The sequence below is a fragment of the Camponotus vicinus genome, unplaced genomic scaffold (genome assembly GCF_025532165.1).
Source record: "Camponotus vicinus isolate PSW18456_S1 unplaced genomic scaffold, iyCamVici1.0 SCAF_1, whole genome shotgun sequence".
Classification (NCBI taxonomy): Eukaryota; Metazoa; Arthropoda; class Insecta; order Hymenoptera; family Formicidae; genus Camponotus; species Camponotus vicinus.
The window spans coordinates 18,958,433-18,973,988 of NW_028141945.1; the positions used below are offsets into that span (position 1 = coordinate 18,958,433).

General features: G+C 35.2%; 3 protein-coding genes and 1 pseudogene across 4 annotated transcripts in view; 1 reads left to right on the plus strand and 3 right to left on the minus strand.

Annotated features, from left to right (window-relative positions):
* The window catches only part of Mhc (myosin heavy chain), a 112,658-nt gene that overhangs the window by 42,126 nt on the left and 54,976 nt on the right, over positions 1 to 15,556 (minus strand). The gene's annotated exons all lie outside the window — the stretch shown is intronic.
* Positions 307 to 3,878, plus strand: LOC145959299 (uncharacterized). Its single transcript, XM_083078026.1, has 2 exons — positions 307 to 2,716; positions 2,807 to 3,878. The coding sequence occupies exon 1, from the start codon at positions 528 to 530 to the stop codon at positions 1,725 to 1,727; it is 1,200 nt and encodes a 399-aa protein (XP_082934152.1). The 5' UTR covers positions 307 to 527; the 3' UTR covers positions 1,728 to 2,716; positions 2,807 to 3,878.
* On the minus strand, positions 4,144 to 4,691 carry LOC145974108 (putative uncharacterized protein MYH16; annotated as a pseudogene).
* Positions 5,775 to 8,570, minus strand: LOC145959297 (uncharacterized). 2 transcript variants are annotated; one of them, XM_083078020.1, is made up of 3 exons: positions 6,425 to 8,570; positions 6,275 to 6,330; positions 5,775 to 5,899 (listed from the first exon to the last, which is right to left on the minus strand). In XM_083078020.1, exon 1 carries the CDS (start codon positions 8,557 to 8,559, stop codon positions 6,463 to 6,465), a length of 2,097 nt encoding a protein of 698 aa, XP_082934146.1. In that variant the 5' UTR covers positions 8,560 to 8,570; the 3' UTR covers positions 5,775 to 5,899; positions 6,275 to 6,330; positions 6,425 to 6,462. The 2 variants fall into 2 exon arrangements, with proteins under 2 accessions (XP_082934146.1, XP_082934145.1); XM_083078019.1 differs by having other exon boundaries at positions 6,275 to 8,570.

Consider the following 15,556-nt stretch of genomic DNA (forward strand, 5'->3'; position numbering starts at 1 on the left):
CTAGGATTTTCGAATCGTATTCTCGAGCCGCGAAAATGGTACGAATCAAACATGCCGATTAACATTCTCAACGTGAATATTATCCGTATAGAGTGTAACGTGACCGCGGGTGCGTACAACAACGGCATACTCGTTCATACGATACATGAATTTTCACCGAGGGTACCACCGGGATATAAGATATCGGAAACGCCTGCACAGATCATTTACCTGCCGATCATCGCGCGGAGCATTACGGATTTAACGTTACGCGTTGTCGACCAGAACGGACGATTGCTCGATTTTCGAGGAGAAGAGATCACCGTAAGATTGCACGTATGTATGCGACGTATGAGATGCTCGTATTGAACGGATCGAAAGACGTGAGAGATAACGCAATCTTTACGAGACCAGCAACACCACCGACAACAACAACAACAACAACGTCGACGTTCGCTAATATCAAATCATCCAAGAAAAAGAAACTCAGCGCATCGAACGTTGCGTTTTTACAATCTTTGGGATTTGCGGTGCGAAACAGCTGAACGATGACCGACATTCTCAACATCGGTGATGAACCGATCTTTGACAATCGTATCATCAAGATCGAGACTCACACGTACAACCCGTTCGCCAATACAACGTTCGGACACAGTGATGAAATAAGAATACCCATACAACAACAGGATCTGTATACATTGCCGTATGAGAGTTTCCTATACATCGAGGGACAACTAACGAAAACCAAACCAGCTGAAGGAAGTGATGTGGAACTGGCAAATAATTGCGCCGCATTCATGTTCGATGAGATTCGATACGAACTCGATGGCGTTGAGATTGATCGCAATAGAAACGTAGGAATAACTACTACGCTCAAAAACTATGTAACGGTATCATCCGATAGAAACGTGATTATGAAAAACGCTGGCTGGGATCCGTGGACCTATGAGAATGGACATTTCAATTTTTGCGTACCGCTCCACATGTTATTGGGATTTTGCGAGGATTATAAACGAGTGGTGATTAACGCTCGTCACGAATTGATCTTAATACGATCGCGCAACAATAATAATTGTCTGTTTGGAGATTCGACACTGGAACCTGTGATCAACATATTCAAGATACAATGGCGAATGCCACACGTGCTGTTGAGCGAGATCGAAAAACTGTCGATGCTGCGTGCTCTGGAAAGCGGACGATATCTCAGCATGGGTTTTCGCTCGTGGGATCTATACGAGTTTCCGCTATTGCAGCTTACAACCAAGCATTCGTGGGCCATTAAGACCGCGACTCAACTGGAGAAACCACGATACGTTGTCTTCGCTCTGCAGACAAACCGGAAAAATATCATGTCTGAGGATACGAGTCGATTCGACCACTGCAAATTAATCAACGTGAAACTCTATCTGAATTCGGAATGTTATCCGTACGACGATATGAATCTGGATTTCGAAAAAGGCAGATGTGCCATTCTCTACGACACGTACGCGCGCTTCTGCAAGATCTATTACGGATACGAGTATCTCGAGCCGAGTCTCTCCATCTTACAGTTTCAACGTCATGGTCCGTTCGTGATTATCGATTGTTCTCGACAAAACGAATCGGTCAAGAGCGCAACCGTGGATGTGAGATTGGAATTCGAATGTAAGGAGAACGTGCCGGCGAATACCACTGCGTACTGTCTCATCATACACGATCGTGTGATCCAGTACAATCCGTTGACCAACGTTGTACGCAAAATCACCTAAGCGATAACATCGACACAAGAGAGAGAGGGGAGGAGAAGCAGGATATAAATCAAAGTGCTGCGAGATGATTTTAGAGTTTTGTCATTCATCTCGACTAACGTATCGAAGAGAGAGATCTCGTCATGTCCGTACCAACGTTTGTGGATCTGCAAGGATTTATTGTCGGGAGAAATTTTGTCGTGAAGGAAGCTGCGGTTCTGAGAAAGGGATATGTTCTCTCGCATTACTTTTTCGCAAGTCCCGTACCGTGGAGCGTGCTTACAAAATCTGAGCGATGTCAAGTCTCATGGGTGATTAGAAATCATCATGGATTACAATGGGAAGACGGAAACGTTCCGTATGGCTTGGCTCAGCGTGTAATTACAACAGCTGTCGTTGGTACGATACACGAAGAAGAAGAAGAAGAATCGTCTGTCGTGTACGTTAAAGGACTTGAAAAGCGAAAATGGCTGACCGATATACTAGACGATGCGGGAAACGGCTATATTATTGAAACCTTGGATGCAGACTATGAAGATATTGATTCTCTAAATAAATTAGATATTACCAATAGTATGCGATGTGGAAAACATGTTAAGAATTGCGCATTACAAAATGTATTCAAAATATTTAACTGGTGGTCGCAACGCCAGAAAGAATTGCAAGAAAATAAAATATGTAAACATTAATATGTTTTATCTCTTATTTCCCCTTCCTAGACCTTTCTATGCGTTTCTAAGAATTTTTTGTCTGAGCGTTATCCCTCCTCCTAAAATTCAAAGCATTGATCCCCCCACCACATTATACTTTTGGAAGATGAGCGTCATGTATACTCGGTTATTTCTTATACGATCAGTGTCGCGTTAACACCGCTCTCGTGGTTCACTTTTCATAACTCCCAGAGAAATGTATTACGTCGAAAGAAACGGAAACAGCGGCATCGGAGGACGTGTGAATAATTACGTACCGAGTCGTGATAAAACTCCATCGTTTGAGAACAAATGTGACAAGTAAGTTTCATTTAACTTCTTTCTATTTTTTATATATTTTTTTTTACAAATTGTATTATTACTATTATTTTAATTTTAATTTTTCTGTAGCATTTCGTTGGAACATCGTGCGGTTCGTATACTAGGTAGACGATACGCATTGACAGCTACGGAATTCAAATTCCTCGAAATTGGTATCAACGTGGGTCCACCGAGTTACGTGGAGATTGCCATAGGAGATCATCGAGGAAAGGTATAATCTAAAAGGATATTATCTCTCGAAACGTGGAAGGGACTCTACGAGCAACGTCGCAATATTCAAAAATTACTTTGGAACAACTCTAAAGATGACTACAATTTCATAAGCGTTGGACCGCTAACAGTGAGAGTTCGTACGATTAACGACGTCAAACTCATAAGTCTCGAATCTTCAAACGTATGCTTGATGATGGTCGAATCGACATTACATCGTATGTTCGATCTCGATCAATGCATAGATGTAACTTTTGATCGATTGGGTAAAATTATCGAAACAGTTGATGTCAAGTTTACGCAATTCTCCAATATCGCGTCTACTGTAATAAATCCAAAAGAAAGATCTAATGTAATACGCGCGAGTGACGCTTTCAACAAGCATCAGCTCGTCGATTGTGAGCTGGCAGCTTTAGTTTTTAGTTCATAGTACGTAAGAAAAAAAAAAAATATATATATATATATATACATAAAACATAAATAAAGTTTTAAGTCTAAATCATGACGTAATTTCTTCGCACGCATTTCCATCCACCCAATCCTCTTCAAAGGAATACCGCTTATATTGTTTAATTCGAAAAAAAATCTAGAATTACTTATATTGTGGGAGAGGGGGTGTATCACAACAGCACAAAACTATTTTGTTTGCGAAAACATGTCCCGACGCGTTAGTCAGCCTTAAGACCCAATCCTCTTCAAAGGAATACCGCTTATATTGTTTAATTCGAAAAAAAATCTAGAATTACTTATATTGTGGGGAGAGGGGGAGGGTACCGCGAGAGCCATTTTGTTTGCGAAAAACATGTCCCGACACGTTAGTCTCGGCCCGAAGACCCAATCCTCTTCAAATACCGCTGTTTATCAATCGGTTTATGATTGTTTATACTTGTCATAAAACATCCAACACAAGCGTCCCCCGCCCCGCCCCGCAGCCCCCGCGCCTACGAAATCCCCTTCATCCCGCGTGACGTCATTCCCCCGCGCCACCGAAAACCCCCTCCATCCTGCGTGACGTCATTCCCCCGCGCCGCTGAGATCCCCTCGCGCCTCACCCCCCCTGAGAGGACCTGAGTTAGAACCCGCCTTGTATACCTACTGATAGAAGTTATTACTTGACAGAAGACTTCTTTGAATTTTAATTTTAGCAAATTGATCAAATTTCAATTTATACTTTTTCATATTTTATCTTTCGCATATTTTTATCTAGACAAGTTTGAAGTCGAGAAAATCGAATTTCTCCGATTCCTCTCACCTCTGAGCCTGAAGAGCTCGGTACTGTAGTTGCGACATTCCTTTTGGCTGGCGTCGAGCTCGGCAGCGAGATCGTCGACCTTGAGCTTCCATTCGCCGATGATTCTTGTCGAAGGCCTTCTGCTTCTTCTCGGCGACGTTTGCGATGGCAGTAGTCCTCCACTTCTGTGGACAGCCGTTGCTTAGTCTTCTCCAGAGCGATAACCTTCTGATTGAGAGACTCAATCGTCTCCTCGGCCTCGACAAGTCTGGCTTGCAGCTTCCTCTTTGCCTCTTCGAGCTCTTCAGCCCGGGCGACGCCCTCGGATTCGTACTTGGTGCGCCACAGTTGCGCCTTGGCGTTAGCCTTGCTGAGCTGACGCTGAAGATCAGCCTTCCCCTCAGCCTCCTCCTGCTCGCGGATGTTGTCCAGATCGTGCTCCAGGTTGCGGAACTTGCCGAGCAAAGTGGCGCGCTCGCGGACAGATTCTTCGCGGCGTCGAAGTCGTTCAAAGTGCGCAAATTTAAAATGTTAAAATGCAAATTTTAAAGTTTAAAATATATTATTATAACATATGTACATGTATGTATAATATGTATGTATAACAAATTGTACATATATAATATATTATAATAATAAAAATTTTGATATTTAATCATTTATAAAAAGAAAAATTATTTACCAAAAAAGATTTTAATGACGATTTAGCGAAACGGTTTGGCGGACGCTACTGCAGCATAGCGTTACGTGCGCGATCGGCGGCTCGGCCGTCGAGCCTCGAACGGTAGTGGGGGGATCGTAGGCGTCGCCTCAGATATCGGCCTGAAAAGGGCAACTAATTCCGAGCACTGGTTTACACACATATTTGCAAGTGATGCTGAGTAAGCGGGGACTATCGACTCACGTGTCGGATAAATGGTTCATGAGTGATTTTGGGAAAATAGGTAGATCCACATAGATCTTTTGAGATTGTCGTAGGGCTGCGTCTCTGCGCCTAGCGGAAGCTGTTAGTCGCGTTAATCCGGATATTATTATCGAAGTCGAGTCCGAGGGCTTACCTTCTCGTTACTCAAGTGGTCGCAAGACGTGCGCAAGTCGTTGCATTCGCTGTAGTATTGAACCTTCTCCTTCTCAACCCTGACAATCGATACGGAAACAATTGAAGGGATCAACAGATGAGTGACAATGACGCGAATTATTTTTGATTTACATTCCAGAACGCCAGATTAAATTATTCCATCGCAATTCGCTGTTATTTTCGCAACATAAGTAATAGATTACAAAATTAAAAAGTTAAATTATTATAAAATTAAAAAATTCCAATTTAATTGATAAACTAAGATTGAAAATTTCAAGATATTAATTCAATCCAAGAAATTAATTACTAACATAATTGCGTATATTTATTTGCAATTATCTGCAATTTTTGACATACAAATATTTTTGTCTAATTAAAAGTAAAAAAACAGTTATAATGGCAATACGAGTCTAGTGTCGATGTTGTAACACATTTATTTATATTACAATCAAATAAATATTGATATTAAAGCATACAAAGAGAGGATAGCGAACGTTTCGACCCTATTTTTGGGTCATCTTCAGCGCGAAAGTATATAATAAAAGATAATATAATAGCAATGTGTTTTATATCGGAATCTGTTACAAAGGTTGCTGTTTAAAGCGATAATAAATGTCTCGGTATCTCATTATCTTGACGATGCCTACGTAAAAACAAAGGACAAAAGTAAAATAAGTTAAATAAATAATGTAATTAATATGAACAAAGAAAGAAAAAGTACTAAATTAAACATGAAATTATGAGATTGGAATGTTAATTTATTAAAAATGATCTAAATATAAACTGAACATAAAGTCAAAGAAATAAATAAATAAGTTATAAATAAGTTAAATAAATAATATGACTAATATGAACATAGAAAGAAAAAAGTACTAAGAATTACATGAAAATTACGAGATTGAAATTATTTTAATGTCAATTTATTAAAAATGATCTAAATAAACTGAACATATAGTCAAGAAATAAAAATTAAAAGGTTAAACAGATAAGAAGTTAAAACTACGGAAATAAGACTTACTTCCAGGCATCGAAGATAATGACGCGCCGAGGAGATGAATAAAGACAACTTAACATCTCCGAAGACAAAGATCGACTCGTCTTTAACGGATAAATGTGACTTATATATAAACGGTAAAGAGAGTCAAATAATGTATAAATGTACACATACGCAAAGTCGCAGACCTATTTGTTATGATAGAAACTGTGTTAAATTTTTGGCAAGTTGTTGACAATATTTAAATAAATTTCTGGTAAACGTTCAGTATCCGTTTGCAAATTGAGACCATTTTTTTGCCTCTTGATATATAGCATTTCGGAGATCAATCTTTTACTCAAATATGGTTCTCGATCCAAAACCTGAACGCCATCCCAATCAAAAGTATGATCAAAACCAACCCTGTGATTCGTGATGACTGATTGAGAATTAGTGTTATGTCTAATGTGGCTGCGATGTTCGTTGATTCTGGTATGCAGCTGTCTGCAAGTTTGTCCAACGTAGGACGCATCGCAATCCATGCAGTTCAATTTGTATATGACGTTCAAAGAATTGGAAGTAGGAAGAGGATCCTTATGAGCCCTGATGAAGTTTTTCATTTTATTGATACTGTAATATGAGAGTCGAACATCCAAATCCTTAACGATATGTTTAAAACGCCCGGAGATTGAAGGAACGTATGGTATCGTGAAATAAGTAATGTGATCATTTGTGTTTATGACCTGGGTATTATTCACTAAGGAATTTGGTTTGAAAAGGTGTTTCTTAAGGCGGTCAACACATGTGTGGAAAATAAAATTTAAAGGGTATCCATTGCTTAAAAGGATGTTGATAGCCAATTTAATATTCTTATAATGGAAAACAGGGTGAGACAAGCGGAAAACCTTGTCTATTAAACCAATTACTGTGCCTCTTTTTTGGCAAAGAGGATGTTGAGATAAGAAGTGTAGGTATCTACCGGAAAAGGTATCTTTACGGTACCAGTCAAAAATTATAAAATTATTGTCGGAAATTAAAGTCACATCTAAAAAGTTAATTTTATTGTCTACAGCAATTTCCATTGTGAATTGTAGACGAGGATGGAAAGAATTGAAAGTGTCCAGAGTATCTTTAAAAAAAGAAGGAGGAATGGCTAACAGAACATCATCAACATACCTTAAATAAAAGGGGGGAGTAAATTTTAAGGAAAGAAGTGCTTTATTTTCCAAATCCTGCAACACTATGTCAGCTACAATAGGAGACAAGGGGGAGCCCATGGGCGTGCCAAAGGATTGCTTGTAAGTGATGTCGTTAAAGGTGAAAAAGGATGAATCCAACACAAACTTAACTGCTAAAAGGAATTCATTGCATGGTATGTCACAGTTTGGCGAGATATTACTCCATCTGGAAGAAACGCTGTCAATAATCAGATCTGTTGGCACGTTAGTAAAAAGAGAAATTACATCCAGCGAAACTAATCTGAATTTGTTGTCGAGGTATGTATTAGACAGTTTTTTAACCACATCACAACTGTTGGAGACATGGCTGTGAGAAACCGGAAAACTCTTAATCATGATCTTATGCAAATATGTGGCTAAAAAGTACAAAGGACTGTTTATGGATGAAACAATTATTCTAAATGGACAGTTCGGTTTGTGGATTTTGGGCAAACCGTAAGCTCTCGGTAAATTACCATCACTGTAATAAAGTGACTTGTAAGTGGAAGCTGAGATGAAATTCGACTTCCTCCATCTCGTTAAAATTTCACGTAAACTATTTGTTAACTTCTTGACAGGGCTTCTTCCAACCACCATGTACGTGTCAGTGTCCATCAAAAGATTTTCGACTTCTCTAACATATTTGTCTTTGTCTAAAGCAACTGTGACATTACCTTTGTCTGCACGAGTCAAAATTAGGTTTTTGTTGCTGTTAAGAAACTTTTTTGTAGCTAATGTAAGTCTATTCAGAGTCTCATCAAGTTCGTCTCTTTTAACTGAGTAAGAAGGTAAATTGTTGATAGTGTTCAACGATCGACTCCGAATAGCTGATTGACTGACCGCAGGAAGTTTTCTTATGTTATTTTCAAAACTCTTGATGAACTCCATTGTTAGCATGTCATTGTTCTGTGTAGGAAGACTGAAATTCTCGCCCAGCTGTAACAAGGATTGTATATTCTTCGGGATGGTAATGGACGATAAATTAACAAACCATTTTTTGTTAATGTCACAAAGGGAATGGTGGTTGTTGATAAACGACCCAGAATCAACTTTGATCTCAATAATGTCATCGGAATGAAGGGCCGGTTCCGGAGGTTTAAAGGAGAACTTCATATTATTTAGGTTTCCAAAATTCCCAGACGTAGAAGAAAAGCTACAAAAATAATGTATGGTTTCTAACTTTTGGAGAAAGGCATTACGCCTAGATCGTAGAGAGGCAAATTTCTTGTTGAGTCTCTCTCGTTGGTTACAAAAAAAGGAAAGCAATGGTCCCGCTTGCTTAGAAAAGAAAGAATTGCAAACGGACACAGGAACGCGAGAATACATAACTTTAGAGATTTTGTAAATCTGAGTGCGCGCGAATCCAGATAAAGAAAAACAGTCATTAATTTCAATACGTAATAGTTTTTTTGTAAACGCATGTTTGAAGAGTTTAAATTTCTTAACAGATCTAGGATGTGTGAAATTTTTAAACGTCTTAAAGCAGTTATCTATGTGTGGCGGAGTGACATTATACATAATACAATTACGCAAAAACTCAATCTTGACCTTACAGTTAATAATTAATTTCTGATATTTAATCCATTTCTTAAAGGACAAGACCGCTTCATCACCAAACGTAAATTTAATACTATTGAAGAACGAGTAGGAACGCATTATTGCAGCCAGCGTTTAAATTACAAAAATTAATAAATATAAGATTATTTAAGGTATGTTGATGATGTTCTGTTAGCCATTCCTCCTTCTTTTTTTAAAGATACTCTGGACACTTTCAATTCTTTCCATCCTCGTCTACAATTCACAATGGAAATTGCTGTAGACAATAAAATTAACTTTTTAGATGTGACTTTAATTTCCGACAATAATTTTATAATTTTTGACTGGTACCGTAAAGATACCTTTTCCGGTAGATACCTACACTTCTTATCTCAACATCCTCTTTGCCAAAAAAGAGGCACAGTAATTGGTTTAATAGACAAGGTTTTCCGCTTGTCTCACCCTGTTTTCCATTATAAGAATATTAAATTGGCTATCAACATCCTTTTAAGCAATGGATACCCTTTAAATTTTATTTTCCACACATGTGTTGACCGCCTTAAGAAACACCTTTTCAAACCAAATTCCTTAGTGAATAATACCCAGGTCATAAACACAAATGATCACATTACTTATTTCACGATACCATACGTTCCTTCAATCTCCGGGCGTTTTAAACATATCGTTAAGGATTTGGATGTTCGACTCTCATATTACAGTATCAATAAAATGAAAAACTTCATCAGGGCTCATAAGGATCCTCTTCCTACTTCCAATTCTTTGAACGTCATATACAAATTGAACTGCATGGATTGCGATGCGTCCTACGTTGGACAAACTTGCAGACAGCTGCATACCAGAATCAACGAACATCGCAGCCACATTAGACATAACACTAATTCTCAATCAGTCATCACGAATCACAGGGTTGGTTTTGATCATACTTTTGATTGGGATGGCGTTCAGGTTTTGGATCGAGAACCATATTTGAGTAAAAGATTGATCTCCGAAATGCTATATATCAAGAGGCAAAAAAATGGTCTCAATTTGCAAACGGATACTGAACGTTTACCAGAAATTTATTTAAATATTGTCAACAACTTGCCAAAAATTTAACACAGTTTCTATCATAACAAATAGGTCTGCGACTTTGCGTATGTGTACATTTATACATTATTTGACTCTCTTTACCGTTTATATATAAGTCACATTTATCCGTTAAAGACGAGTCGATCTTTGTCTTCGGAGATGTTAAGTTGTCTTTATTCATCTCCTCGGCGCGTCATTATCTTCGATGCCTGGAAGTAAGTCTTATTTCCGTAGTTTTAACTTCTTATCTGTTTAACCTTTTAATTTTTATTTCTTGACTATATGTTCAGTTTATTTAGATCATTTTTAATAAATTGACATTAAAATAATTTCAATCTCGTAATTTTCATGTAATTCTTAGTACTTTTTTCTTTCTATGTTCATATTAGTCATATTATTTATTTAACTTATTTATAACTTATTTATTTATTTCTTTGACTTTATGTTCAGTTTATATTTAGATCATTTTTAATAAATTAACATTCCAATCTCATAATTTCATGTTTAATTTAGTACTTTTTCTTTCTTTGTTCATATTAATTACATTATTTATTTAACTTATTTTACTTTTGTCCTTTGTTTTTACGTAGGCATCGTCAAGATAATGAGATACCGAGACATTTATTATCGCTTTAAACAGCAACCTTTGTAACAGATTCCGATATAAAACACATTGCTATTATATTATCTTTTATTATATACTTTCGCGCTGAAGATGACCCAAAAATAGGGTCGAAACGTTCGCTATCCTCTCTTTGTATGCTTTAATATCAATATTTATTTGATTGTAATATAAATAAATGTGTTACAACATCGACACTAGACTCGTATTGCCATTATAACTGTTTTGTTAATTTTATATTTCGAGTCTTATATTTATTAATTTTTGTAAAAGTAAAAAAATTATAAATTAATATTCATAATTTATTTATTCCTTTAAAATATTATGTATTCCTTTTAAATATTCTTATCTGAAATTTAGTATATTTTTGCATGTTTTAATAGACAATGGAATTTAATCCAGCATTCGTGACACAACAAGACAATTCGGGCAACAAGACAAAGGTTTTTCCAAAATATATCATTCCATTCTGGTAATCACATGTGTTTTACAAATCGAGAGAATTATCGAGGGGCATATACAGGAAGTCCGAGATTACGTCTGGAAAGTCAACAAGATGCACGAGGAACACTCTTCGTCATATCTCTTTCTCATTTCCAAATACCTTCTCTCGCGAAACTTGATCCGTGAGAGAGCGCGAATCGTTCAACTCGGCGTCGATGTCGTGTCGACCCTTTCCGGCTCTATCGCAAATATTGCGTTAAAGTCTCCCGTTGCTTTCACACTTTTATTTTCTTCGAAAATCTAATAGTCGTCGATGTCAAAAAATTGAAACGTGAAAACTGATCTAATCACCGATCTCCCCTATTGTTTATGCCTTATGGCATAAGTTTCTCTCAATGAAAACATCCTAAATTTGCAATATTATTTATTGAGTGAAAAAACTTGAAAATCTTTAAATTCTAATTAATATAACCAAATTTATCCTCAATTTCTCTTCATCAACTTCAAATTTAGAAAAAATATTAAATATAAGAAAGTTTCGAAAAAGAAAAAGGATTAAAATTGATATTGATTGATGAAGATAAAAAATTTTCAAAAATTCTATTATTTCTCTCCATCGAGAAAAAGGATCAGTCTGGCAAACTCACCTAGCCTTAAGCTTGTTGAGGGTGTCGATCTGCTCGCCTATCTCGGTGACAGCGTCGTTGTGCTTCTTGCGTAGAATGGCCAGCGAGGACTCATGCTGAATGTTGGCCTCCTCGAGATCCCTGCGGAGCTTGCTCAGCTCGGCCTCGCACTTCTTGTTCTGCTCGATCTCACCGGAAGTGGCACCGCCAGCCTCCTCCAAATGTTCGCCGAGTTCCTCGAGCTCGCGAGCAAGATCGCTGCGCTGCTTCTCGGCCTTGGCTCGTCCGCCGCATTCTGCCTCGATCTTGAAAAGGAAAATGGCCAGACATTGTTATACACTTCCATAGTTGCGATGATAGTGATATACAAGTCATCATACAAGAGACAACAATAAAAATCTGATTTATTTTTTTAACCAATTCCTTATAATTAATTTCAAATTTTTTATTAAGAACAATTTTCTCTATAATTTTCAATTGTTTTAATTTTATAAACAAAATTTAATTTACAAGAATTGAAAATTTAATAAAGTAGTGAATGTTCATTTTAATGAAATTTTTCAAGAGTAATTAAAAGATGTAAAGTTAAAAAAATTTAGTGGATTAAAATATATCTTTTTCGTTTTTTTTTCAAAACTGGAAGACTTTAGATTACATTTTTCTTATCATACCTCTTCCTCAAGTTCTTCAATTCGAGTCTGCGGTTCCTTGATCTGCTTTTGCAGTTTGCCGACAAGGGATTGCTCGTCCTTGAGCTTGGCAGTCAAGGATGAGAGTTCCTTGTCTTTGCGTTGGATAGTATGTTCGAGTTCCTTCTTGTTTCTCTCGAGATCGGCAACGGCTTCCTGTGTGAGTTTCAAATCGCCTTCCACTTTCCTCTTTGCCTTCTCGACGTCGGCACTATATAAAATTTCAACAAATTACATCAATATTCTTGTTATCAAATTTATTCCTACTTTTTTTTTGGATATGTCTTTTTATATTAAATTATTGCAAAATTAATTTTACAAATGTGAGCAAAAAAAACAGATTGTTAATGAAACGTTCTTTAAGAAATAATTAGTCAAAAACTTAAAACAAATTTATAGTGATTCTCAGATGTCTTATAAAGAGATTTTCGACCATCAAATGCATGGAATTATTACTTACCGTGATTTCTTCTCAGAGAGAGTCTTCAAGGGATCACAAAGATCATATGATGAGCACGACGCCTAGAATCGATGGGAGATTTAAAAACTCTGCCAGTTTCATGAAGATTAAGCCCGGCATCCTCATAACGACGATATTGCTGACATTCTTAATCGAAGCTTTCATTTGAGTAACGGCAATGGGAATTTGAAGAATTTGAAAAATAATACAAACAAAATAGAAATATCAATAGAAAGACATGACTAGAAAGAGAGAGAAAAAATGAAAGATATTGAATTTTCAAACTAATATTATTGTGTTTTAATAATTAATTTACGTCATTTCGAATAACTTCAAGCAAAGTAATCGAGAAACAATCAAATAAAATTTTATCAAGAACTTGTTACATAAGGTAACTATTTAAAAAGATGAATATTTAATTCGCAATTACAAAATTAAAGCTATTAGTGTTATCATTGGAAACTTATTTTATCTAATTGCTTCGCTTAATTGTATTTTGTAAAAATTTTCAGAAAATCTAATATAATCATGTTAATAATTATAATTATAATATTATTTCAAGATTATAATAATATATTTTTTTTCTCTGAAAGTTCGCTGGAAAAAAGAGATTATGTATAAAAGATTGTATAGAATTATATATAAAATAATTTTACAAACATTATTTGGACTAGGAATGATCTCCAAATAATAATATCAAGATGTTTTTGAGTAATCTTCTGTTGTAATGTTCCTGTAGAAAAAAAATTGATTGATTGAACATTTCTGCGGAGAGGCGGTTCTAAATGCAACTTCTGCAATTCCGATTTATGCGAATTAATGAATAATGGATTCGAAAAAATCCATTATTGAAAGAAGATGGGTTGACCTCCACGTGAGCAATACAATCGTTTTTTTAAAATTAGATGTAAGTATTCTCCTCACATTTACCGCGAAATCTTTTTCGAGGAAATATTTCTCTCTTTTAAATCACGTATATTATTACTATACTCATATTAGAACTGCCATTATATATTTATGTATTAAAAATGGAATGTAATATGTATATCATGAAAAGAAAAATCTCAAAATTTTCTTGATAACAAAATTGTTGTTCTTTAGCTATAACATTTATTTTTACCAAAATATTTCATTGTCAGATCGAAATTTAATTATAAAACAATTCAATTAAATTTTTACGACAAAGAAAATAAGCATGTCGATTTTGGATTTGCATCAGCACATAAATATTGATAAGCGTAAAAGATATTTTATATTTTATGTATAATTTTTTTCTATATTTTATGTATGAACATAAAAAATACTTCTGCAAAATAATTGATTATTTCATCAATACATTTGCTGCTTCTTTTAAATCTACTTTTTACACATAAAGATAAGGTGGCTGGATAATGGATGGCAAAAATGATACAGTATAAGAAGATGATACACAATCATGTATCAATTTAATGTAAGATCAATTTGAATCATAAAGATATTGCCGACTTGTAGACAGAGCGCGATAAAGAATCATGAAAAATAAATCTTACTCATAAATATTATTATATACAGAATCTTAATCTTCTCGACTGATTGTAGATTTTTTCTACGATTCTCTTCCATCCCAATGTTTATTTCTTTGTTTTTTATTTGTTTCTGCGTTTTTATTCTTCTTAAACCACCAATTTTTTTATAAAAAACAGAAATAAACAAATAAATATAGAATCGTCGACATTAAAATGGTAAAATCGTTTGCTCAATAAATGTACATAATATTATTCGACGTTTTATTTATAGATTGCTGATTAAATTATCAGGGTTAAATAGCGGATCAATGTTTGATGCGTGATTGCTTCGCATTAAAGTTATCACATTTGCTTATAGCTATTAAAACAGTTTCATTTAGTCTCTCCGAAGAATCCATGAAGTCGCTTTAACGAGCCATCGCTTCTAGCGCAGTGAGAATTCATTAGTTGTTGCAACGTAAGTGTTTTGTGTTATTGTAAGAGAGAGAAAAACGATGATATTGATGCAGTTGATCGTTAAGTAGAACGTGGATTTGCGTGCATCATCTCGTTAAAAATAAAATTTTTTACTCCTGCGATGTATAAGTGCCATATGTAAATGTTTTTTATTTGACAAATGATTATTATAATGAGATGATGTATCTGATATACAATGCGAGCTAAAAGTCTTCGCTGTACGATAACAAATACAAAATAGCACGGAAAAGTAAATATCACAGAAATAATTTATTTTGTAATTTCGAATTTTATTATATATATTTTATTCAATTCACATTTTAATATATTTTAACACATTTTAATATATAAAAATTACTATGGAAAAAAAAATAAAAAACAATCATTTTCTTGCAGGAAATGCAAGAAAATGATTGTTTTTTATTTTTTTTTCCATAGTAATTTTTTTCATGTTCATAAAATGATTAAAGCATAAAATAATCATAATAAAATAATTTCGTAATATTTATATATATTTGTTCACACTTTCTATATATCCATGAAGTCGCTTTAACGAACTTTTCGACTTTTTATATATATTTGTTCATCACTTTCGTGATGAAATTTTTCAAATTTATCACATATTTGTGATAAAATATTGTTATTTTTCTCAAATCAAACTGTCGTAACTCAAAATGTACTAA